Raw genomic sequence first — 24,854 nt, forward strand, 5'->3', positions numbered from 1 at the left:
AGAGTCAGATAGCCTGGTGTGAATTCCGCATCTACCATTTATTTCCTGTGTGACCTTGAGCAAGTGTCTTAACCTCTCTGGGTCTTGCGAGTCTCATTGCTAAAATTGGGACAGTAATGACACTTCCCTAGGCTTCAGCTTCCTCATTTGTAAAATGGGCAGATTGGTCTTTGGTCTCAGAGTTTTGACTCAGTTCTAAAATTTTGTGGTCTGGAATAAACTTATATCAATTGTGATTTTCAACACTGATCAGGCTCTATGCATCTTGGAATAGAAATTGAAAGGAAATGGAAATGAAAACCGTTTATTTGTTAGGGGGATGGGATCCTGGGCAAAATTAGAAAATTATGTTATTTTAAAGTTTTTGTTTGTTTGTTTGTTGCTTTTGGCTATAAGTAAAAGGAATATGTGAATCTTGGGCTCTACCTTCCTTTCAAACTTGAGGCTGATCTATTGAAAGAGACAAGATTTTCTTGTTTTATATGTATAAAGATTTCAGCTGTACCAGAAATTATTGCTCTCTGGCTAGTAAAATTGGCTGGGGAAGATAGGGCTTTATTTCACTATACTGACGTTGTCCCACAGTTCATTACAGCAATGGCTTGTGCAGTTTATTGTGTGGCTTCCTTGTGATTTGGGGGAAGCGAATTTAGTCACTCCTAGAAGAATGCGGTTCTCGTGGGTGACGTCCACGCTGGGGAGCTGCAGCCGGCACTCCACACGCGCTTCCAGCGCCCCCTAGTGGTAGTTAAACCCGAAACGAAAGGAGGGGCGTCCAGTCCTGCCTTGTTCTTAAGTGAGCTGTAGGTAGGACTGTTGGGAATACCAGGGAATCTGAGAAGTGTGGTAAAGAACGTGTTAGCCCTCAAGTACTTTAGAATGAACTCTCAGTAATCTGCTTCTAGTTCACGTGTATTTATGGATAACGTTCTTTTTTTTTTTTTTAAAAGCAAATATGTAGTATGCTCAGTGAGTGAATAATTTTATTAGCAAAAAACATAATAAAATAACTGTTACTATAATTTGTTTCTGTGTGATAGAAATGTTGGAATAATTTTATACCTATTCTTTTTTCCCCCTCTAAAAACAGAAAGTTTTATGAAAACGGTCGTTTGTCAGCTGTAACAGTATAGCTGTTAATATACTCTGAAGTTTGAAATAGCCCAGTTTGAAATGGTATTGGACCTTCTCATTGCTTATACAGGTTTACTTTTTCTTTTTAAACCCAAAGAAATTTTTTTTTCAGCCAAAAAAAGAAGATGAGGAAGTGGTTTGAGGATATGTCACATCTCATCACTGTGGTCTGCCTAAAAGTGTTTTCTTTTTACAATTAACTCTTTATTCCAGACCTAAAATTGTTCTGACACATTCAAAATACAATAATATTAATAAATTTTTCTGGTTTTAATACATGCTGATTATATAATATTTGGGAACTACAGCAAAGGACAGAGAAAATTAAATCATCCCTGGTTAACCACTGTAAACATTTTTGCATGTTTTCTCTTGACTTTTATGTACACATTTTTTAAAAACATCTTTTTATTGTGGTAAAATATACATAATATAAAATTTATCACTTTAACCATTTTTAAATCCGCAATTAAGTGGTATAAATAGTTTCACAAAGTTGTATGATCATCAGTGCTATTTCCAGAATATTTTTATCATCCCAAGCGGAAAACTCTGTACCCATTAAGTAAAAACTCCCCATTTCCTCCTTCCCCCAGCCACTGGTTACCTCTAATTTCCTTTGTGTCTCTATATAGATTTGCCTGTTATGGAATTTCATGTACGTGGAATCGTGTAATATGTTATCTTTTGTGACAGGTTTCTTTCACTGGGCATACTGTTTTCAAGGTTCATTCATGTTGTCGCATGTATCAAAACTTAATTCCTTTTTATGGGCAAATAATCTTCCATTGTATGGATGTACCATATTTTGTTTCTCCAGTTCATCTGTTGAACACTTGGGTTGTTTTCACCTTTTGCCTACTGTGAGAATTACTGCTATGAACTTTGGCATACAGGTATCTGTTTGAGATCCTGCTTTCAATTCTTTTGGGTATATATATCAAGGTGTGGAATTGCTAGGTCATGTGATAATTCTATGTTTAACTTTTCAAAGAACTGCTGAACTGTTTTCTACCAACAGTGCATAAGAATTCTAATTTCTCCACATCCTTGCCAAAATTTGTTACTTTCTGTTGTTGTTGTTGTTTTTTTCTATGACAATCATCCTAGCAGGTATGAAGCGCTGTCTCGTGGTTTAGATTTGCAGTTCCCTAATAACTAATGATGTTGAGCATCTTTTCATGTGCTTTTAGGCTATCTGTGTATTGTCTTTGGAGAAATGTCTAGTCAAGCCCCTTTGCTTATTTTAAAATTGAGTTATCTTTTTGTTGATGAGTTGCAGGAGTTTTTTTTTTTTAATGTGTTCTGGATATTAAACCCTTATTGAATATATAATTTCCAAATATTCTTTCCCCTTTTGTAGATTATCTTTTCACTATCTTGATAATGACTTTTGATGCTTTAGAAGTTTTAAATTTTGTTGGAGTCCAGTTTATATATTTGTTCTTTTGTTGCTCATGCTTTTGATGTCATAGCTAACATCCATTGACAAATACAAGGTCTTAAAGATTTACTCCTATGTTATCTTCTAAGAGTTTTAGTTCTAACTCATTTTTTTTGATCCATTTTAACGTTTTTGTGTATGATGAGAGGTAGGAGTCCAACTTTATTCAATTGCATGTGTATTTCCAGTTGTTCCAGTACCATTTGTTGAATAGACCACTTTCCTCTACTGGATGGACTTAGCACCCTTGTCAAAAATTAACAGGCCATAGATATTATAAGTTTATTTCTGGCCTCTCAACTCTATGAAAAATTGAATTGGCAATATCTCTCTCCAATTTAGATTTATGAATTGGTCTAAATGTCTACCTTTATGCCAGTGGCACCCTGTTTTCATTATTGCAGCTTTGTAGTAAGTTTTGAAATCAGGGAGTGTGATTCTTCCAACTTTGTTTTTCTTTCTCAAGATGGTTTTGGCTGTCTGGGGCCCTTTGCGATTCCATAGGATTTTGAGGAGTCGATTTTCTTTTTCTTCAAAAAAGGCTGCTGGAATTTTGTTAGGGATTGCATTGAATCTTCATTTTGCTTTGGGTAGTATTGATATTTTAACAGTATTGTCTTCTAAACCATGAGTACAGATGTCATTCCATTTATTTAGGTCGTCTTTAATTCTGTCAGTAGTGTTTTGTAGTTTAATGTATACGGGTCTTTCAACTTCTTGGTTAAATTTATTCCTAGATATTGTTCTTTTAGATGCTTTTGTAAATTGAATTGTTTTCTTAATTTGCTTTTCAGGTAATTCATAACTGTGTATAGAAGCACAATAGATTTTTCTGTATTGATCTTGTACTCTGCAACTTTGCTGAATTCATTTATGAGTTCTAGTAGCTTTTTTTTGTGGATTCCCTGGGATTTTCTATATATAGGATCATATTGTCTGCAAATAGAAATAGTTTTACGTCTTCTTTTCCAGTTGGATACCTTTTATTTCATTTTCTAGTCTAATTGCTCTAGCTAGAACTTCCAGTACAATCTTGAATAATAGTGGCAAAAGCAGGCATCCTTGTCTTGTGTCTGATCTTAGATGGAAAACCTTCAAGTCTATTACCATTGAATATGATGTTAGTTGTGGGGTTTACATAAATGGCCTTTATCATGTCGAAGAATTTTCCTTCTATTTCTAGTTTTCTCAGTGTTTTAATCATGAATTATTGTTTCATTTTCAAAGTCTTTTCTGCATCAATTGAAATGATCTTTTTTTTCTTCATTAGATTAATGTGGTATATTATACTGATTTTTTTTACATTGGACCACCCTTGCATACTTGCAGTAAATCCCATTTATTGTGGTGAACAGTCCTTTTAATAAGTTCTTGGATTTAGTCTATTAGTATTTGGTTGAGGGTTTTTGCATCTATATTCATAAGGGATATTGGTCTGCAATTTTCTGTCCTTGGGATGTCTTCATCTGGCTTTAGTATCAGAGTAATGCTGGATTTATAACATGAGTTGGAAAGTGTTCCATCCTGTTTGACTTTTTGGATGAGTTTGAGAATTTGTTTTAAGTTTTCCTTCAATATTTCATTGAGTTCAGCAGTGAAGTCATCTGGTCCTGCACTTTTCTTTGATGAGGTTTTTGGTTACAGATTCAATTACTTTATTTCTTGTAGGTCTGTTAAGATTTTTTTTTTCTTTTTAAGTCAGTCTAGGTAATTTGTGTGTTTCTAGGAATTTGTCAATTTTGTTTGGGTTATCTAATTTTTGTTGACATACAGTTGTTCATAGTATTCTCTTAATCCTTTTTATATCTGTAAGAGCAGTCATAATTGATCCACATTGATTTCTGATTTTAGGTATTTGCATCTTCTTTTGGTCTTTGTCAATTAGCTACAATTTGTCACTTTTATTGATCTTTTCAGTGAACCAACTTTTAGTTTAGTGGATTCTCTCTATTGGCTTTCTATTCTCTATTTCATATATTACCACTCTAATCTTATTAGTTCCTTCCATTTGTGAACTTTGGGTTTAATTTTCTCTTCTTTTTGTAGTTCCTCAAAATGCAAAGGTGGATTATTGGTTTCAAATCTCTCTTCTTTAGTAATGTAGGCATTTACAGGTATAAATTTTCCTGAGATCTGCCTTTGCTGCATCCCACAAGTTTTGGAATGTTATCTTTTCATTTTCATTTGGTTCTAAGTATTTCCCAATTTCCCTAGTGATTAGTTTTAAATTTAATTTAATTTACTTTTTTACCCGCTAGTTGTTTAAGAATGTGCTTGGTTTCCATATATTTGTGAATTTTCCAGTTTTCATTATGTTATTCATTTCTAGTTTCATTCTGTTGTTCTTGAAGATGATACTTCGTATAATTTCAATCCTTTTAAGTTTATTAAAACTTGATTTGAAGTCTAACATATGGTCTATCCTGAAGAATGATCCATTTATACTTACGAAGACTATATTCCGCTGTTGTCCTGTCGAATGTTCTAAATATGTCTGTGAGATCAAATGGGTTATCATGTGGTTCAAAGCCTCTATTTCTTTATTGATCTTTAGCTGGTAGATCTATCTGTTTTTTCAAAGTGGTGTAGTCAAATCTCCAAATATTACTATTATTTCTTTTTACTGAAAATTTTGTTGAGATATATTAACATACTTCAATTCTTTTAGAATTCTATTTCTTCCTTCACTTCTGTCAATGTTTGCTTTATATACTTTGGGTCTGTGTTGTTAGATACACATATGCTGTAATTGTTATATCTTCTTTCTGTGTTACACTTTTAAAAAATATTTTGAAATACTTTTAAACTTATAGGACAGTTAAAAGATAATACAAACGCCATAGAGAAAGCTTCAATGTATCCTTCCCCACCCTCCTCTGTCTTCTCCCACCCTCTCTCTCTCTCTCTTTCCATCTATTTATCAATCCATTTTCTGAACACTTGAGTTTAGGTTGTATACATCATGCTCCTTGAGTACTTAATATTGCCATGCACATTTCCTAAGAACAAGGGTATTCACTTATGTAACTGCCTTAAGTGCTTATCCAGTACAGGGATTTAACACTGATATAAAGCTAGCATTCTGTATTCTAATTTTGTTCCTGTGTCCTAATAATGTTCTTTTGAGCCTCTTTCCTCAAGAGGATCCCATCCAGGGTCGTGTATTACAGTTGTCATTGCCTTTTTAGTTGCTCTTTTTGTTTTAATTAAGGGCACATATGTACAACATGAACTTTCCTTTCTCAGCCACTCTCAAGCATACCATTCAGTGGGATTAATCACGTACACAATATTGTGATACCCTCACTAGTTTTTATTACTAAAATCTTTCCGTCTCTCCCATCTCCCCAAAGAGAAACCCTATGCCCATTGTACATTAACTCCCCATTCCTCCTGACCCTGTCCTTGGCAAAGTGTACTTCAGTTCTCTATCAGCATGCACATTCTCTGATACTTTCTTTGTGGTTACCATGGACCTTCAATTTAATGTCCTAAATCTGTAACACTCTCGTTTGCTTTGATACCAACTTAACATCAGTAATATACACCAACAATGTACCTGTACGCCCTCTGTCCATCCAACTTTATGTAGTTCTTATCACTAATTACATGCTTATGTATTATGAATTCAAAACTACGGATTTGTCATTACATTTTATACATTCACCTTTTGGATCTGTAGGAAGTAAAAAGTAGAGTTAGAAATCAATTAATCAATTATACAATAGTAGGAGCATTTATATTTACCCATTTCATTATCTTCACTGAAGATCTTTATTTCTTCATGTGGCTTCAATCTGTTATCTGGTGTCCTTTCCTTTCAACCAGAATTCTCTTTAAGGTTGGTCTCAGGGTAGCTGACTACTCAGCTTTTGTTTATCTGGGAATGTCTTAATCTCACCCTCATTTTTGAAAGACAGTTTTTTTGTGTGTGTGCTTTCAGCACTTTATAGATGCCATCCCACTGCCATCTTGCCTCCGTGGTTTCAAATGAGAAATAGACACATAATCATATGAAGCTCTGTTGTATATGATACATTGTTTCTCTATTGTGGTTTTCAGAATTCTCTCTAACTTTGGCATTTCACAGTTTGATTATAACATGTTGCAGTGTGGGTCTATCTGGGTTTTATCCTGTGGGGAGTTTGTTGAGCATCTTGGATGTGTATATTTATGTCTTTTACTAAATTGGGGAAGCTTTCAACCATTATTTCTTTGAATAATTCTTTCTACCCCTTTCTGTCTTCTTTTGGGATGCCCACAATGCATATAGTGATGTACTTTGATGGTGTCTTACAAGTTCTTCAGACTCTTCACTTTTCATCAGTCTTTCTTGTTTCTGCTCCTCAGACTGAATGATTTCAACCATCTTATCTTTAGGTTCTCTGATTCTTTCTTCTGCCAGCTCCAATCTGCTGCTGAACTCCTTAAAGGAACTTTGTTTTTTTTTTTTAAATTTTAAATAGTTTTATTCACATACCATACAATCATCCTAAATCAGTGGCTCCTAGCATAATTGCATAATTATGTCTTCACTGCCATAATCTGTATGAGAACACTTCCATTTCTTCCAAAAAGAAAGAAGAAAAGAAAATAAAAACCCATACCCCTCCCTTATATCCTCCTCCTATTGACACTTAGCTTTGGTATATTGTCTTTGTTACAATTAATGAAAGAATATTACAATATTACTAATAACTGTAGATCCTGGTTTGAATTAATTGTATTTTTTCTACATACCTTCTCATTTTTAACACCTTGTAATAGTGACATGCGTTTGTTCTAGTTCATGTAAAAACTTATATTTGTATAATTAATCACCATCATTGTCCACTCTAGATTTCGCTAAGTTATACAGTCCCAGTTTTTATCTTCTGTCTTTCCTTCTGGTGCCTTGCATGCCCCTAGCCTTCCTCTTCAACCATATTCACACTCACCTTTGTTCATTATACTTACAGTATTGTATTATCCTCTAGGGAACTTCTAATTTATGTTACTGAGATCTTCAGCTCTGTTTGGTTCCTTTTTATAATTTCCATCTCTCTCTGGATATTCACTTGGAGTTTATCTGTTCTTTTTTAAAATTTTCCTTTAGTTCTTTGTGCTTTCCTTTAGCTCTTTGAGCATATTTAGAACCCTTTAAAAATATTTTCAGATCTGGTCCTCCTCATCGATGGTTAGTAATGCTTTAATCTCCTCCTTTACCTGGCTATTGCTATCTGTTTTTTGTGTTTTGAAACGATTTGTTGATGTATTGTATTTGATGAATGTATAATGTCTTTCTTTGTCTCTTGAAACTTTTTAAATTTAAAGTCTATTTTTTTTTGTCAGTAACATAGCCAACCACCATTTTGTTTGCATGCAATATCTTTTTTTTTTAAAATCCTATTTACTTTCAGCCTCTTTGTGTCCATTTATCTAAGGTGAGTGTCCTATAGACAGCACACAAGATGGATCTTGTTATTTTTGTCCAGTTTGCCAATTTCTGCTGGGTTTTTTTTTTTCAGCCCTGTGCCTTCCAACCTATTCCCACTAGCCTGTTTGAGTAAGAATTTTTATTAGTTTCTTATTTCTTTTTGCAAATAAGCAAGCACACACGTGTTCTTATATGTCCTTTGCCTTTTCGAAATGTAACGTACTCTATACACTCTCTTGCAGCTTTTTTTTTCTCTTTACCAATATATCTCAGATATCATTCCATTTCTGCTCATAGAGCTCTTCATAATTCCTTTCACATTTGCATAGTATTCCATAATGCAGATTGTCACAGTTTATTCAACAAGTCTCCCATGGTATTTGGGATCCATATACTTTTTTATGAAGCGTAATATATTTAATATACTTGACAAATACCTTAATATAAATCTTTTTTTGTATTTTTTTTGTATTTTTATTGAGACATCTCTACACACAAGTCCAACCATATTTTATAATCAGTGGCTCACAATATCAGCACATAGCTGTGTATTCTTTTTCAGCATTATCATTTTTAGAATATTTGCATCACTCCAGAAAAACAAACAAAAAGAAAAAAGAACTCATTCATCCCATATCCCTCGCCCCTCCCTCTCACTGACTAGCAGTATTTCAAGCTACCCATTTTTTACCCTTTATCTCCCTCATTATTTATTTGTTTTATCCTATTTTTTTACTCATCTTTTATATTTCTTTTAAAATTTTTTTAATTTTTAATTTTTCCAAACAAACCTGTCATCCCCTTGTAATAGCTACTCTACTTTCTATCTGTGAATTTGTTATTTCCGGTCATCTCTTACCAGTGATATCACACAATAATTGTCTATATGTGTCTTGTTTATTTCACTGAGCGTAATGTTTTCAAGGATCATCCATGTAGCAGCATATCCATAACTTTTCTTTCATATGGTTGAATAATATTCCATTTGTGTATGAACAACATTTTGTTCATCCATTCATTTGTTGATGGATTTGTGGGTTGTTTCTACCTTTTATCTATTGTGTTGCTAAAAACATTGGTATACAAGAATCTATTTGAGACCCTGTTTTCACTTTCTTTGGGTATATACCTAGAAGTGGAATTGCTGGGTCTTATGATAAGTCTATATTTAACTTCAGGAATTGTTATATTGCTTTCCACAGTGGTTGCACCATTGTAGATTCCCACAGCAGTGGTCTAGAGTTCCTTTCTCTGCATCCCCTCCAAAACTTCTTTTCTTTTTTTAAAAGTAGTCATTTTGTGGGTATGAAGTGGTACCTCATTGTCATTTTGATTTCCATTTCTCTAAAGGTTATGGATGCTAAGCAGTTTTTCATATGCTTATTGGCCATTTGTTTATCTTTTCTGGAGGACTGTCTATTTAAGTCCTTTGCCCATTTTTATTTTTTGATTGAATACTTTGTGTTTTTTAAATTTTTATTGATTGTCCAACAACATACAGACACGAACATTCTTAACATATGAACATTCCATACTTGGTGTGCAATCAGTAGCTCACAATATCATCACATAGTTGTATGTTCATCACCATGCTCATTTCTTAGAATACTTGCATCATTCCAGAAAAAGAAATAAGAAGGAACTCATACATACCATACCCGTTACCCCTCTCATTGACCACTAGTATTTCCCTCTACCCAATTTATTTTAACATTTGTTCCCCTTATTATTTATTTATTTTCAATCCATATTTTTTACTGATCTGTCCATACCATAGATAAAAGGAGTATTAGAACTAGTTTTCAGTCACACAGTCACATTGCGAAAGCTATATCATTATGCAATCATCTTAAAGAAACATGGCTACTGTTTCAGGCACTTCCTCTCTAGCCTTTCTAATATACCTTAAACTAAAAAGGGGATATCTATATAATGCATAAAAATAACCTCCCGGATAACCTCTTACTCTGTTTGAAATCTCTTAAGCACTGACACTTTAGTTTGTCTCATTTCTCTCTTTCCCCTTTCGGTCGTGAAGGTTTTCTCAATCTTAATACTGAATCCCAGCTCATTCTAGGATTTCTGTTCCACATTACCAGAGAGGTTTAAACCCTTGGGAGTCATGTCCCACATAGAGAGGGGAAGGGCAGTGAGTTTGCTTGCAGTGTTGCCTGAAAGCTGGGCCACATCTGAGCAACCAAAGAGGTTCTCTGGGGGTGACACTTAGGCCAGATTTTAAGTAGGCTTAGCCTATCCTTTGCGAGGATAAGTTTCATATGAACAAACCCCAAGATTGAGGGCACTGCCTATTGATTTGGTTGTCCTCATTGCTTGTGAGGATATCACTTTGCCCATTTTTTTGATTGGGTTAGTTTGCCTTTTTGTTGTTGCATTGTAAAAGTTTTTTGTATATTCTGGAAATTAAGCCCTCTCTGATATATGTTTTTTTTAATATATATTTTTTTAACGGAAAGAAAAAAAAAAGAAATTAACACAACATTTAGAAATCATACCATTCTACATATGCACTCAGTAATTCTTAACATCATCACATAGATTCATGATCATCATTTCTTAGTACATTTGCATCAGTTTAGAGGAACTAGCAACACAACAGAAAAAGATATAAAATGTTAATATAGAGAAAAGAAATAAAAGTATTAATAATAGTAAAAAAAAAAAGAAAAAAGAAAAACAAAACAAAACAAAACAAAAAAAACCCCTATAGCTCAGATGCAGTTTCATTCAGTGTTTTAACATGATTACTTTACAATTAGGTATTATTGTGCTGTCCATTTTTGAGTTTTTGTATCTAGTCCTGTTGCACAGTCTGTATCCCTTCAGCTTCAATTACCCATTGTCTTACCCTGTTTCTAACTCCTGCTGGACTCTGTTACCAATGACATATTTCAAGTTTATTCTCGAATGTCCGTTCACATCAGTGGGACCATACAGTATTTGTCCTTTAGTTTTTGGCTGGACTCACTCAGCATAATATTCTCCAGGTCCATCCATGTTATTACATGTTTCATAAGTTTATCTTGTCTTAAAGCTGCATAATATTCCATCGTATGTATATACCACAGTTTGTTTAGCCATTCTTCTGTTGATGGACATTTTGGCTGTTTCCATCTCTTTGCAATTGTAAATAACGCTGCTATAAACACTGGTGTGCAAATGTCCGTTTGTGTCTTTGCCCTTAAGTCCTTTGAGTAGATACCTAGCAATGGTATTGCTGGGTCGTATGGCAATTCTATATTCAGCTTTTTGAGGAACCGCCAAACTGCCTTCCACAGTGGTTGCACCATTTGACATTCCCACCAACAGTGGATAAGTGTGCCTCTTTCTCCGCATCCTTTCCAGCACTTGTCATTTTCTGTTTTGTTGATAATGGCCATTCTGGTGGGTGTGAGATGATATCTCATTGTGGTTTTGATTTGCATTTCTCTAATGGCCAGGGACATTGAGCATCTCTTCATGTGCCTCTTGGCCATCCGTATTTCCTCTTCTGGTAGGTGTCTGTTCAAGTCTTTTTCCCATTTTGTAATTGGGTTGGCTGTCTTTTTGTTGTTGAGTTGAACAATCTCTTTATAAATTCTGGATACTAGACCTTTATCTGATATGTCATTTCCAAATATTATCTCCCATTGTGTAGGCTGTCTTTCTACTTTCTTGATGAAGTTCTTTGATGCACAAAAGTGTTTAATTTTGAGGAGCTCCCATTTATTTATTTCTTTCTTCAGTGCTCTTGCTTTAGGTTTAAGGTCCATAAAACTGCTTCCAGTTGTAAGATTCATAAGATATCTCCCAACATTTTCCTCTAACTGTTTTATGGTCTTAGACCTAATGTTTAGATCTTTGATCCATTTTGAGTTAACTTTTGTATAAGGTGTGAGATACGGGTCTTCTTTCATTCTTTTACATATGGATATCCAGTTCTCTAGGCACCATTTATTGAAGAGACTGTTCTGTCCTAGGTGAGTTGGCTTGACTGCCTTATCAAAGATCAAATGTCCATAGATGAGAGGGTCTATATCTGAGCACTCTATTCGATTCCATTGGTCGATATATCTATCTTTATGCCAATACCATGCTGTTTTGACCACTGTGGCTTCATAATATGCCTTAAAGTCAGGCAGCGCGAGACCTCCAGCTTCGTTTTTTTTCCTCAAGATGTTTTTAGCAATTCGGGGCAACCTGCCCTTCCAGATAAATTTGCTTATTGGTTTTCCTAATTCTGAAAAATAAGTTGTTGGAATTTTGATTGGTATTGCATTGAATCTGTATATCAGTGTAGGTAGGATTGACATCTTAATTATATTTAGTCTTCCAATCCATGAACACGGTATGCCCTTCCATCTATTTAGGTCTTCTGTGATTTCTTTTAACAGTTTTTTTGTAGTTTTCTTTATATAGGTTTTTTGTCTCTTTGGTTAAATTTATTCCTAGGTATTTTATTCTTTTAGTTGCAATTGTAAATGGGATTCGTTTCTTGATTTCCCCCTCAGTTTGTTCATTACTGGTGTATAGAAAAGCTACAGATTTTTGAATGTTGATCTTGTAGCCTGCTACTTTGCTGTACTCATTTATTAGCTCTAGTAATTTTGTTGTGGATTTTTCTGGGTTTTCTATGTATAGTATCATATCGTCTGCAAACAGTGATAGTTTTACTTCTTCCTTTCCAATTTTGATGCCTTGTATTTCTTTTTCTTGTCTAATTGCTCTGGCTAGAACTTCCAACACAATGTTGAATAATAGTGGTGATAGTGGACATCCTTGTCTTGTTCCTGATCTTAGGGGGAAAGTTTTCAATTTTTCCCCATTGAGGATGATATTAGCTGTGGGTTTTTCATATATTCCCTCTATCATTTTAAGGAAGTTCCCTTGTATTCTTATCTTTTGAAGTGTTTTCAACAGGAAAGGATGTTGAATCTTGTCAAATGCCTTCTCTGCATCAATTGAGATGATCATGTGACTTTTCTGCTTTGATTTGTTGATGTGGTGTATTACATTAATTGATTTTCTTATGTTGAACCATCCTTGCATACCTGGGATGAATCCTACTTGGTCATGATGTATAATTCTTTTAATGTGTTGTTGGATACGATTTGCTAGAATTTTATTGAGGATTTTTGCATCTGTATTCATTAGAGAGATTGGTGTGTAGTTTTCTTTTTTTGTAATATCTTTGCCTGGTTTTGGTATGAGGGTGATGTTGGCTTCATAGAATGAATTAGGTAGTTTTCCCTCCACTTCGATTATGTTGAAGAGTTTAAGGAGAGTTGGTACTAATTCTTTCTGGAATGTTTGATAGAATTCACATGTGAAGCCATCTGGTCCTGGACTTTTCTTTTTAGGGAGCTTTTGAATAACTAATTCAATCTCTTTACTTGTGATTGGTTTGTTGAGGTCATCTATTTCTTCTTGAGTCAAAGTTGGTTGTTCATGTCTTTCCAGGAACCCGTCCATTTCATCTAAATTGTTGTATTTATTAGCGTAAAGTTGTTCATAGTATCCTGTTATTACCTCCTTTATTTCTGTGAGGTCAGTAGTTATGTCTCCTCTTCCATTTCTGATCTTATTTATTTGCATCCTCTCTCTTCTTCTCTTTGTCAATCTTGCTAAGGGCCCATCAATCTTATTGATTTTCTCATAGAACCAACTTCTGGTCTTATTGATTTTCTCTGTTGTTTTCGTGTTTTCAATTTCATTTATTTCTGCTCTAATCTTTGTTATTTCTTTCCTTTTGCTTGCTTTGGGATTAGTTTGCTGTTCTTTCTCCAGTTCTTCCAAGTGGACAGTTAATTCCTGCATTTTTGCCTTTTTTTCTTTTCTGATATAGGTATTTAGGGCAATAAATTTCCCTCTTAGCACTGCCTTTGCTGCATCCCATAAGTTTTGATATGTTGTGTCTTCATTTTCATTTGCCTCTAGGTATTTACTAATTTCTCTTGCAATTTCTTCTTTGACCCACTTGTTGTTTAAGAGTGTGCTGTTGAGCCTCCATGTGTTTGTGAATTTTCTGGCACTCCGCCTATTATTGATTTCCAAGTTCATTCCTTTATGATCCGAGAAAGTGTTGTGTATGATTTCAATCTTTTTAAATTTGTTAAGACTTGCTTTGTGACCCAGCATATGGTCTATCTTTGAGAATGATCCATGAGCACTTGAAAAAAAGGTGTATCCTGCTGTTGTGGGATGTAATGTCCTATAAATGTCTGTTAAGTCAAGCTCATTTATGGTAATATTCAGATTCTCTATTTCTTTATTGATCCTCTGTCTAGATGTTCTGTCCATTGATGAGAGTGGGGAATTGAAGTCTCCAACTATTATGGTATATGTGTCTATTTCCCTTTTCAGTGTTTGCAGTGTATTCCTCATGTATTTTGGGGCATTCTGGTTCGGTGCGTAAATATTTATGATTGTTATGTCTTCTTGTTTAATTGTTCCTTTTATTAGTATATAGTGTCCTTCTTTGTCTCTTTTAACTGTTTTATATTTGAAGTCTAATTTGTTGGATATTAGTATAGCCACTCCTGCTCTTTCTGGTTGTTATTTGCATGAAATATCTTTTCCCAACCTTTCACTTTCAACCTATGTTTATCTTTGGGTCTAAAATGTGTTTCCTGTAGACAGCATATAGAAGGATCCTGTTTTTTAATCCATTCTGCCAGTCTGTGTCTTTTGATTGGGGAATTCAGTCCATTAACATTTAGAGTTATTACTGTTTGGATAATATTTTCCTCTACCATTTTGCCTTTTGTATTATATATATCATATCTGACTTTCCTTCTTTCTACACTGTTCTCCATGCCTCTCTCTTCTGTCTTTTTGTATCTGACTCTAGTGCTCCCTTTAGTATTTCTTGCAGAGCTGGTCTCTTGGTCACAAATTCTCTCAGTGACTTTTTGTCTGAGAATGTTTTAATTTCTCCCTCATTTTTGAAGGACAATTTTGCTGGATATAGGACTCTTGGTTGGCAGTTTTTCTCTTTTAGTAACTTAAATATATCATCCCACTGTCTTCTAGCTTCCATGGTTTCTGCTGAGAAATCTACACATAGTCTTATTGGGTTTCCCTTGTATGTGATGGATTGCTTCTCTCTCACTGCTTTCAAGATCCTCTCTTTTTCTTTGACCTCTGACATTCTAACTAGTAAGTGTCTTGGAGAATGCCTATTTGGGTCTAATCTCTTTGGGGTGTGCTGCACTTCTTGGATCTGTAATTTTAGGTCTTTCATAAGAGTTGGGAAATTTTCAGTGATAATTTCTTCCATTAGTTTTTCTCCTCCTTTTCCCTTCTCTTCTCCTTCTGGGACACCCACAACATGTATATTTGTGTGGTTCACATTGTCCTTGAGTTCCCTGATACCCTGTTCAAATTTTTCCATTCTTTTCTGTATAATTGCTGTTTCTTTTTGGAATTCAGATGTTCCATCCTCCAAATCACTAATTCTATCTTCTGTCTCTTTAAATCTGTCATTGTAGGTATCCATTGTTTTTTCCATCTTTTCTGCTTTATCCTTCACTTCCATAAGCTCTGTGATTTGTTTTTTCAGTTTTTCTATTTCTTCTTTTTGATCAGCCCATGTCTTCTTCATGTCCTCCCTCAATTTATCGATTTCGTTTTTGAAGAGGTTTTCCATTTCTGTTCGTATATTCAGCATTAGTTGTTTCAGCTCCTGTATCTCATTTGAACTATTGGTTTGTTCCTTTGACTGGGCCATATTTTCAATTTTCTGAGCGTGATCCGTTATCTTCTGTTGGCGTCTGGGCATTTAGTCAGATTTCCCTGGGTTTTGGACCCCACAGGTTGAAAGATTTTTCTGTGAAATCTCTGGGTTCTGTTTTTCTTATCCTGCCCAGTAGGTGGCGCTCGTGGCACATGTTTGTGTACGGGTTCCACCAGTGAAAGTTGCTGTGGGTCCTTTAACTCTGGAAAATTCTCACCGTAGGGGAGATTTGGCAGCCAAAGCCTCTTGGAAGAGTGCCAGCCGGCCCGGGGTTCAGAACGCGGGGAGGGTCGCCGGCCGCCGCAGCACGGGAGAGCGTCCGGCCGAATTACCTAGTTGACCCGGGGCGCCAAGCGTGGCGGGAGGGCGCCAGCTGTCGCAGCCCGGGAGAGTGCACTGTTCCCAGCCGGACCGGGTAGTCACGTGTTTGGAAGGGACCCCCCGGTCACTGTTCTCCGCAGTCTGGGGATTTCCGACCCAACTCTCTCAGTTGGTCCGGGGGGCCTTGCGTGGTGGGGGTGCCAGCCACCGTGGCCCAAGGGGACCACCTGTCCAATTCTGCCAGCTGGCCTGGGAAGGAGGAAGGGAGGGACTCTGGCCGCTTGCCGTCCCACCCAGGAGAGCCCGCGCCCCTCGGTGATCTCACTGGAGCTGGTTCTCCCAGACGGTCAGCCGTTCTAGGATGGGGTACGCCGTCCCTTTGATCTCCGTCATGGCTCCAGGAGCTGCTCTGTATTGTCTCTACTCCCCCAGTAGCTGTTCTGGAGGAGGAAAGGTGAGGGTGGCAAGGCTGTCGAGGCCGGTGGCGGAGGAGCCGGTGAAGGCGGAAGAGGGCACCGTGGTGGTTGGAGAGCCGCCGGAGCAGAAGGGGGAAGAGGGGAGAGGAGCGCGGGCGGGTCGGCTGCTGTGGGGCGTGGGCGCCGCGCGGCGGGCCGGCGGACAAAGAGGGGAAGAGGAGGGCGGGTGGGTCGGCTGCTTCGGGGCGTGGGCGCCGCGCCTCTGATATATGTTTTGCAACTATTTTCTTCCAATCTGTAGGTTATCATTTCACTTTCTTGATAATTTCCACTGATGCACAAAAGTTTTAAATTTTGATGAAGTCCAACTTACTTATTTTTTCTTATGTTGCTGTTGCTTTTGGTGTCACATTGAAGCATCTGTTGCCAAATCCCAGGTGATGAGAATTTCCTCTGATGTTATATTCTAAGAGTTTTATAGTTTTAGCTCTTATATTTAGTTCCTTGATCCATTTTGGGTTGATCTTTGTATATGGTGTGAAGTAGGGGTTTCACTTCATTCTTTTGCATGTAGATATCCATTTTTCCCAGCACCATTTGTTGATGAGACTGTTCTTTTCTCTTTGCATGTACTTAGTGCCTTTATTGAAAATCAGTTGCCCGGACAGGGTCTGTTTTTAGACTTTCAATTCTCTTCCATTGGTCTCTTTGCCTGTGTTTATGGCAGTACTGTACGGTTCTATGAACAGGGACTATTTACCATTTATTTAGATCTTTTAAAATTTCTTTCTGCAATGTTTTGTAGTTTTTAGTGTATAAGTCTTTTACCTCCTTGGTTAAATTTATTCCTAGATATTTATTCTTTTAGTTGCTATTGTAAATGGAATTGTTTTCTTTCGTTTCTTTTTTAAATTATTCGTTGCTAGTGTATAGGGACACAATTGATTTTTGTCTGTTGATCTTGTAACCCACCACTTGGGTGAATTCATTTATTAGTGCTAATAGTTTTCTTGTGGTGTCTTTTGGCTCTTTTATATGAGATCAAGTTATCTACAAAATAGAGATAGTTTTACTTCTCCATTCTAATTTAGATACCTTTTATTTCTTTTTCTCTCCTAATTGCTCTGGCTAAATCTTCTAGTACAATATTCATTCATCAACAATAGGGAAAGCAGGCATCCTTTTTCTGTTCTTGACCTTAGGGTAAAAGCTTTAAGTTTTTTTTCATTGAATATGATATTAGCTGTAGTTTTTCATATATGTCCTTTATCATTTAGAGGAAGTTTCCTTCTTTTCCTGGTTAACTGTTTTATCAAGAAAGGATGCTGGATTTTATGAAATAGCTTTTCTGTGTCTACTGAAATAATCATGCGAATTTTTTTTCTTCCTTTCTTCTATTTGTATGGTGTATTCCATTGTTGATGTTTGTATTTTGAAATACCCTTGTATTACTGATGCAAATCTTACTTGAGCATGGTGTATAATCTCTGCTTTTTAATAGAAGCATTTAATCCATTATATTAATGTGATTGATAATAATGATTTACAGCTGCATTTAGCTATTTGTTTTCTGTATGTCTTAGATCTTTTTCCTTCCACAGTTCCTCCATTACTTCCTTTTTGTATTTGTTGATTTTTTTGTGGCATACCATTTTATTCTTTTCTTATATATATGTATAGTATTTTCTTAGTGGTTACCTTCGGGATTAAATAGTAGCATCTTGAATTTATAATTATCTATTTTAATAGCAGCATGCTAGTTTTCATAGAATACAGCCCTCTACTCCTATACATCTCTATCCTATCATTACATTACTATTGTTCTTTATTTTCTCTTAATGAATCTGATTTACTGTTTAGTGTGCCTTCATTTTAGACAGAAGTGCTCCTCTTCACATTTCTTGTAGGATAGGTATACAGGTAATGAACTCTCAGTTTTTTTTATCTAGAAATGTATTAGTTTCTCCCTCATTCTTGAAGGATACTTTTGCCAGATATATAATTCTTGGTTGCCGTTTTTTTCTTTCATCACTTTAAATATGTCTTCCCACTGCCTTCTTGCCTCCATGGCTCTGATGAGAAATCAGCACTTATTGACAAGTTGTTTCTCTCTTGTGGCTTTCAGAATTCTTTATTTTGGCATTCAACTGTTTGATTATAACATGGTATGGTATAGGTCTATTTGGGTTTATCCTGTTTGGACTTCTTTGAACATCTTGAATTTGTCTCTTCATGTCTTTAAATTAGGAAAGTTTTCGGCCATTATTTCTTTGAGTGTTCTCACTGCCTTTTTCTCTGTTCCTCTTCTGGGATTCCCACAATGTATATTGGTATGCTTGATGGGATCACACAGGTCCCTTAGGCGCTATCTTTTTCCTTATTCTTTTTTTCCTATCTGTTCTACAGACTGAATGATTTCAGTAGTCTTATTTCAAGTTTGCTGATCCTTTCTTCTCCCTATTCACATCTGCTGTTGAACCCCTCTAGTGAGTTTTTCATTTCAATTATTGTGCTTTTTAACCTAGAATTTGTTTTCTTCCTTTTTATAATTTCTGTCTCTTTATTCATGTTCTTATTTTGTTCAAACATTGTTTTCCTAATTTCCTTTGTCCTTTGTCCATGGTTTCCTTTAAGAGAGTTGATTTAATGTCTCCGATTATTCTAACCATTATTAGGGATAGTTTCTGTAAAATTATTTTTTTCCTGTAAATGCACCATACTTCCATGTTTCTCTGTTTATTTTGTAATTTTGTTGACAACTGGACAATTTGTGTATCGTGTGGTAATTCTGGAATCTAATTCTCCACCTTAGAGATTACTCACTTTTGGTTGTTGAGGGCTGAAGTCATCAGTGACTTTTTCAAAGTATGTTTATGCTCAAATGGAGAAAGGGAAAAATAAAAATGTACTATCCCTTTAAATGTTTTCCCCAGCCTGCTGCTTTTGACTTTGGGTGTTGAAACCTCTATGTAGTTCCGTAATCAAAAGTGGCAATTGGCATAGATCCCTGACTTTTCAGCGAAAAGTCCCTTAGTGCCTACCTCGGGAGCAGCAAGCAGTACCAAGAACATGGTCTACAGCCCCCTAGCTGCCTGCCTCATGGTGAGGGGGTGGGGATGGTAAGGCAAAATTCACTGACATTTTCTGATGTGTACTAGCCTCTTAGTCCAGCTCTTCTCTGAATGTTGCAAGTGATCTACTAGAGTCTAGAGTTCCAAAATAGTTGGTTCAAACAGTTCCTGCCAGTTCAGTAGTTGTTTAGGTTGATGGAACAATTCTTGGAGCTTTCTACTCCACTGACTTCCCTCAGTCCTCTCTTTGTGCATATTTTTTTTAACATGGATGAGTTTACGCTCTGAATATAAGGTTCTCAATAATAAGCCCCTATCTGTGTTGATAAGATCCTTTGCAAATATTATTTTTAGTGGCCTCATAATGGCCGTCGTAGATGCACCGTGCTTCGTGTAACCACAATGGCAGGGCCACCATATAGCCATTCTATTAGTGTGGTGCTGAAGATGCAGAGGCACCAACGTGTGAACATATGGCTCTTGGGTTTTGTTAAATAGTCCCCTGAAGCTGTGGTAGCCTCCTGTGCAATTTTACAAGCGACCTGCCTGCCTAGCTTAGCTGACATATTCTTGTCTCATTTTCTTACACTCACTTCAATTTTCAAAATAGATTCTGTAGCAGAATGTGTTGAACTTTTGCTTTGGGAGCCAGGAGAGGTGGGATTTTAGGGTCACGAGGATGGATGTGGTTCCTTGAGAGCAGGATCTGGGATGATTCCAGCACTTGCTGTTCTGTGCTCCTCTCACAGTTGGCAGTCAGCACCCAGCAATGAGGCTTCCTGCCCTGGTGCTGATGCAGGGCCAAAGCCACACCCGAAGGGCACAGAGAGAGGCTGGATTTCTTGGGACTGCTCACAGGACCTTGAGCTTGGGCAGCAGCAGAGTCTGGGCATTAGCAGCATCCTGGGAAGAGGCAGACACATCCCTGGATGTTTCCACAGAGCACTCACAGGGGCCCAGGGCCCAGTGCTGGTGTGGCAGGTACAGGGTCTCTGGTGGGTTTGCAGCCCTCTACTTTTGTATGCTGTGAGACCCAAGGAGGTTAAGGATTGAGAAGGCTCATCCTCAGTGTATATAGAATATATATATTCAATAAAGAAGGGAGTGATCCACAGGGTGGTCTGCAGAGCAGAAGTTTAGTCAATTTGTGGCTAGACAGACATGTCAACAATGAAAAGAGGAAGTTTGCTGGGTAAGAGATGGGGGAAAGGGCCTTTGTCAAATTTCCCTCATGTTTAGTTCAGAGTGGGTAAGGCTTCCATTTTTCAAAACTGTGCTGCTTAAGTCCTACCAAATTCCCTCTGTGTAAGTTTTCTTTTAGTGAATTCCATACTAATTAATTGCTAAGTAATTTCATATGCCCATGTGTTTTGGTTTGCTAAAGCTTCCTGAATACAAGATACCAGAAATGGGTTGGCTTTTATAGTGGGGATTTATTAACTTACAATGTACAGTTCCTAGGCTGTGAAATTATTCAACTCAAGGCATCAGCAGGACAATACCTGGGCTCTGAAGCCAGGCTGCTGGCATCTGGAACACCTATTCACATGGGGAAGGCACATAGCCAGCCTCTGCTGTTCCTTCTCTCTGTATTTTGTTACTTCCAGCTTCCAACTTCAGTGGCTTCCTTTCTGAGCTTCTGTATGCTTCTCTCTTTTAGCTTCTGTCTCTATTATCTTCTCTGGTTGTGTCCTTATCTTGCAGCATCTCTGGGGCTTTTTCCGTGAGCTTCTCTGTTTTTTTTTTTTTTTAATGTGTCCTTTATTCCCTTATAAAGGACTCCAGTAAAAGGATTAAGAGCCACCTTGAATCAGGTGGGTCACATCTCAATTGAAATAACCTAATCAAAAGGGCCCACCTACAATAGGTCTGCACACACGGGAATGGATTAAAAGAACATGACCTTTTCTGGGGTATGTATAATTTCAAATTACCACACCATTCTGTGATGAAAGAACAAACTGGTTATTTTATTATTTTTTAGATTAAACTTGAAGCTTCATCTGTTTGCTTTTGCACTGTGTACCAGGATGAACCTCAACATAAAATATTGGTTTTGGTTAATCCACGGGATACAAAGACAGGTTGGTACTTTTTAATGGATTTTAAAATTATGGACTCTGTTTTAATTCTATATAACTAATGGAATCACATATCTAAGACATGATGATTGTGTTGTTTAGGTTGACCATAGGAAAACATCAAGGTACAACAGAATTTTTTCTTTTTCATCTTTTAGGGATCCCATAGTGTATTATCATTTCAGTTTATTGACACATATTCCCATTATTTATGGGAATTAAGTTCTGTAAAGTTGCTGGATCGTGGAATTAGCAAGTCTTGAACCATTACTCCTAGGTTCCTGTGAGCCTCTGGTCACAACATTTTTATCGATCTATCAATATATAACCTTGTTCTATGTGTGTTTCTATGTAAAGATTCCTTATTTAATTCATATTCTTGATTCCTTAATACCATACTCATGGCTAACAATGGCACCATATTTCATGCCTGCATGAAGCTTTCTAACACTTGTATTTTCTCTGTAAGACCCTTCTTGTGCTCAGGAACACTAGAGAGCACTTCAGCACTATGTTTTGGGGCCAGTTTAAACAGTGAAATCACTAAAAAAAAAAAAGGCACAAAATGCAAAAATAGTGGTACTACATATACTGTGAAAAGGGGACTTGTTTGTAGTTGGGAGCTGGATCAAGAAGGCAGAGTGGTGCCTTGTTCAACCTCACCTGGGGACGTGCCCATTGGGTGAATCAAATTTTTCACCCTTCTTGCAAGTCCACAATGACTACGAATCTGCCATAAGTGTTGATTTTGGGATTACAAATAAATTTTAGCGAGTGGAAAAATTTGCAAATATGGGATCCATGAATAATGAGCATCAGTTGTATACTGATTTCTGTTTAAAGACATTAGACATCTGCTGCCCACAGTGGCAGTGGTCAGAGGTACTTTTGAGGGCGGCATCTGCTGTTCTTGTTAACAACATGTACAGAATTCTGTGTAGGGTGGAGCACCTTCTCTGGAGTGTCCCAACAGCCCTGTGAAGCAGAGACCATTCTTATCCCCAACATACTGATGATGAAATGAGGCCCTGGAGTAGCTAAGTAGCTAACCCATGGCCACACAGCTGGTGCCTGATAGGAGAGTTTTGCTTGGTCTTGGTTGGGTGGGGGTTTTGCTTCTGGTGCTAAAGATTGCACCATTTGCAACCCCTTTATCCTTCCTCTGCATTATGAGGAGGCCATCTTGAGGGGCTTTCAGCTTCTTGGAGTGAGGTCTTTGGAGAAGAGGCACAGCCCACTCGCAGTTGCATATGCAGCAAGGGGTCTAGGGACTATTGGCAATCAAGAGCATCGGTGTCCCTGAACCTAGGTACCATGGCACCCTCTGGTGAACTGCAAGGAAAGCGTCTTGTACCTGGTCTTTTGGAGATCTCAATTTAAAGTCAATCCATTTAGAAAATTTCTCCTTTATTGTATCTTTCTGTGTTTTCAGATTTCCTATAATGACCAGGTACTGCTTTCCTGATTATAATGATAATCCTTTAATTAATTAGCCCTTCTTAAATTATGAAATTTTGACATTTGAGTGTTATAAGTTTTTACCTATAGTTTGCAAATGGGGTCCTTCTTCAGCTTTCCACTTCCTGTAGATCGACTTTTTCTTCTTAGTCCCCATATCTGACTGGGTTTGTACTCAGAGGAGTCCCTACTTAGTTTGTGTCACAAAGTATAAGGAGGATGTCGTTGACTGTGAAAAGTTATGTGCACTTAAATATGTCTTGTGACTGCTTCTCCTCTTTGCAAAACATGAAGCCCGAGTTTGTTTAGCTAGTTGTCCAGGAGTTCTTGGTATGTTGTCAAAGCCTTCTCACTGCTCTGAGGTTGGGGGTAACTGAGAACTGTGTGAGAGTTTTCAGGTCAAAGTTCAGGAGGTCTCCTGTTTCCACCCAGATAAGCTTCAACAAAGCCTTGACTTTGACGCATCACAGAGGAGCTGTGATGACCCCAGGCCTTTTGACTTGCCCTAAATTTGTGGTTCACCAGGACCACCAAGTGAGTGAAATGAGATGTGACCACAGGGACTCCTCAGTAACAGATTGTCAAAAACCATGTGCTAATTTAAACAAAAACTGAAACACTTTCAAACTTAAGAGATGGTTGCAAAAATAATACATATCTCATACAGAGAACTACAACCTACCCCATACCTCAGATACTCAGATCCACCAATTTTCATGTTTTGTCACCTTTGGCCACCTTCCTTCCTTCCATCTGTCAGTCCTTCCTTCCTTCCATCCTCCCTTCCCCTCTCCCTCTCTCCATCTATTTTCTGAACATTTGAGAGCAGGTTGCTCATGTGCCAATTTTTTTTTTAAAATTATTTTATTTATTTATTTATTTTTAACATGGGCAGGCACCAGGAATCGAACCTGGGTCCTCTGGCATTGCAGGCAAGCATTCCTGCCTGCTGGGCCCCCGTGGCCTGCCCTCATGTGCCAATTTTAAGAAAATGTCCAAATATCATCAGCTTCTCCCTTCCTTTTTAGACATTTACCAAAACTCTGATTATAGGTCTTTAATGACAATTTGCATAATGTAAACATATGACTGATTCTTGTAAAGCTGTTTCCTATTTATATGGGACTTAATATTGTGTTGTTTTCAAGAATGTACTGTAATAAATATTCATAAGCTCCAAGAGATCTCACTCCGGACCTTTCCTTCTATATAATAGCACTTTAAATAAAGTTTCCACATGTTTTCCTACTGCTGTGGGCTCTGTTGTGGTTGCCCACATGATGTCACGTCATTTCCAAAAAGCACTCTGGTGTTAACAGTGCCTTGTGGTTCTTAATTTGATATTTAACAGCGTTCATGAGTGCTTTTCCAAACGTGTTGCACATTTGCAGAGCACGTCACATGAAGATGGAATAATGGACGCTCTTCACAGCTTCAGTGCCCCTGGGCTAACCTGTGACCATATAGAATTTCTTGCTGTTTCCTTTGTAATTTTCTTCTAAAAGTTGTATTTGTGAAGGCTGTGTTTTTTTTGTGTGTGTATTTGTGTGTGTTTAAAAGGAAGCTAAAAGAATCAGAAGCCATTTGGTAAACCATGTGTACGTGTTCATTATTGATAAGCTGGTTGAGCCCTTCACAGTAACTTCTGATATCCTTGTGAGTAAAGGAAAATCATCGTGGAATCATGAGTTCCCCAGTACCAAGCAGTTAGTATTAGCTGCAGTCTGCTCTTATGATGTATGTAATGACGTTTACCAACTTTCCCCTTTCAGAAACTGTGA

The 24,854-nt window shown here is 37.0% G+C and overlaps 1 protein-coding gene across 4 annotated transcripts in view; it reads left to right on the forward strand.

Annotated features, from left to right (window-relative positions):
* Positions 1-24,854, forward strand: part of LOC143652448 (protein FAM169B-like) — a 212,003-nt gene that overhangs the window by 82,907 nt on the left and 104,242 nt on the right. For 3 of the 4 annotated variants that reach the window (XM_077124073.1, XM_077124075.1, XM_077124074.1), the window contains exon 3: positions 21,519-21,618. In XM_077124073.1, the coding sequence (XP_076980188.1) occupies positions 21,519-21,618 (100 nt within the window). Of the gene's footprint in view, positions 1-19,120; positions 19,583-21,518; positions 21,619-24,854 lie in introns of those variants that run through there. The other variant, XR_013160672.1, reaches the window with a different exon arrangement.

The sequence above is a fragment of the Tamandua tetradactyla genome, chromosome 12 (assembly GCF_023851605.1).
Source record: "Tamandua tetradactyla isolate mTamTet1 chromosome 12, mTamTet1.pri, whole genome shotgun sequence".
NCBI classification, from domain to species: Eukaryota; Metazoa; Chordata; class Mammalia; order Pilosa; family Myrmecophagidae; genus Tamandua; species Tamandua tetradactyla.